Source organism: Laccaria bicolor, genomic scaffold (assembly GCF_000143565.1).
Source record: "Laccaria bicolor S238N-H82 LACBIscaffold_20 genomic scaffold, whole genome shotgun sequence".
In the NCBI taxonomy this organism is placed as follows: domain Eukaryota; kingdom Fungi; phylum Basidiomycota; class Agaricomycetes; order Agaricales; family Hydnangiaceae; genus Laccaria; species Laccaria bicolor.
Genome location: NW_001889891.1, coordinates 321552 through 323325, shown reverse-complemented (window position 1 = coordinate 323325; position 1774 = coordinate 321552). Strand labels below are relative to the sequence as shown.

The following is a 1774-nucleotide window of genomic DNA, read 5'->3' as shown; positions in this document are numbered from 1 at the left end:
ATGGCTAGTTGGCAAGTGCTCTTCGACGGCTCTGTCTACACTCGCGCTGCATACCATTCCACTCGCTCTCTGTTCGACGAGGAGGCACTTGCGATTTGCGATGGTGAAGACATCGCCAATCTATTGGCTATTGTCCATCCGCTCATGGTAAGTCGTCTCTTATCTTTTTCTTTTCCTGTTAACTCGACATTTGTTTTCTTAGTCGAGATACTGCCGTTCTCTTGACGACGGCGTGCAAGAAACTCAATGCGACCTTCGCGTGCGTAAATCTCTTTACAACGCATGGGCCGTTTTGAGTACCGACCACGCCAACTCCGCTTGGGATGAGTGGATGCTCGAGGCGCCTGAAGGTGACGAGGATTATTATCTCCCAGTGCATGTCCTTGTTTCTTCATCTTTTTACTCTATCTGATTTTTTATTTCTAGGTGGATTGTCTTACTGGGGACTTCGTCATGACTCCGTTGAGTAATGACGAACTCCTTCAAGTTCTTCCTGCGATTTGTGACGCGCCTGTCAGGGCAAATCCTTTCCTGGCGCCGTCTACTCCTGTCACTAGTCGTCATCCATCACCCGTTGACGAGGAGTCTGACCGAGAGGACTCTCCCATCTTTGTAAGTTTTCGTATTCTAATTATTTCGTTCTTTTTCTGATTTATTCTTTACTTCTTTTTAGAAACGTCGTAGAGGCGTTCTCGCGTCGCCAGGCCTCATGAAGTTTACGCCTTCGCCGCCGGACAGTCCTCCTGCTGCCGGCCACTCTCGTACTTCTGCTACTCCAGCAACTGGTTCTGCTGACGCACCAATTCCTATTTCTTTATCTCCTACGCCGCCGCTTGGTATCTTGCCACCTATTGCATCTTTTCCAGCACCGCCTGCCAACGCCTCTTCGATCCTCGCAGTCCCCCGCCTCAACATTCCTAAGGTGGAGATGCACACGTGTCGTGATCGCCCTGCAAAAGCTATTGCCAAAATGAAGAACACTCTCGTGCTTGCTCCAAGCACGAAATCTAAGGCCAGCAAACGCAAACGGAGTCCCAGTGAGGAAGGAGAGGATGAGCAATCGGACAAGTCGTTCGTTGCTAGTCCTCCTCCTCGTAAACGTGGACGGCCCCGTAAAAGCGGTACGTCTTCATGTTTTCTTATAATTCACGCTTCACTTTTTAACTTCGAACTTTTTCTTATAGCGCCAGAGGTCATTAACCCCGAGCTAACTCGTGATAAGCAAAGGCTCTGTAAGTTTTTTTTTTTTTTTTTTTTTTCTTTTCTTTTTTTCATTTCTAGTTGCTAACGAAAGTCTTTGTTTATTCAGTACCTCCTCATGAGCGTTTCATAGGGGCGTTCAACGTCCCCACCGACTTGGAGCATCTTTTCAACAAACCATTCGTGAGTTACTTTATTGTATCTTCTTTTTATTTTACTCAAGTTCTCTTCTGTTCAGATCCCCGAGCCTTGCGTTCAATGCTCGATGGGCAAAAACCGAAAGGAGGAGAAATGTCAGTTTCAAGGCTGGGGTTACCCCTGTGTGCCTTGTACTACTGCGCATTTCACCTGCTGTGAATTCAGCTTGAAACCTGTTCGTCGTGCTGAAGTCCGCGGTATCTTGGGACGTCGCCCCGTTCGCTTGGCTCCGGAACGTAAGTTCTCGAGTTTTTATTTTAAAAATTCTCTTCTGACTTCGCTTCTGTTTGTAGTCATTGTTTCTCATGTCCAAGACGCTATATTCGATCAACAGCACATCCGCGCACAACACGCGATCCTTGACTCCCTCATGTAT

General features: G+C 47.4%; 1 protein-coding gene across 1 annotated transcript in view; it reads left to right on the top strand.

Annotated features, from left to right (window-relative positions):
• The window catches only part of LACBIDRAFT_329167 (uncharacterized protein), a gene marked incomplete at both ends in the record, with an annotated part of 2305 nt that continues 531 nt past the window's right edge, over nucleotides 1-1774 (top strand). The window contains 8 exons of the mRNA XM_001883322.1: nucleotides 1-147; nucleotides 203-373; nucleotides 427-612; nucleotides 674-1121; nucleotides 1185-1232; nucleotides 1334-1383; nucleotides 1424-1634; nucleotides 1692-1770. Of these exons, the coding sequence (XP_001883357.1) occupies nucleotides 1-147; nucleotides 203-373; nucleotides 427-612; nucleotides 674-1121; nucleotides 1185-1232; nucleotides 1334-1383; nucleotides 1424-1634; nucleotides 1692-1770 (1340 nt within the window). The remainder of the gene's footprint in view (nucleotides 148-202; nucleotides 374-426; nucleotides 613-673; nucleotides 1122-1184; nucleotides 1233-1333; nucleotides 1384-1423; nucleotides 1635-1691; nucleotides 1771-1774) is intronic.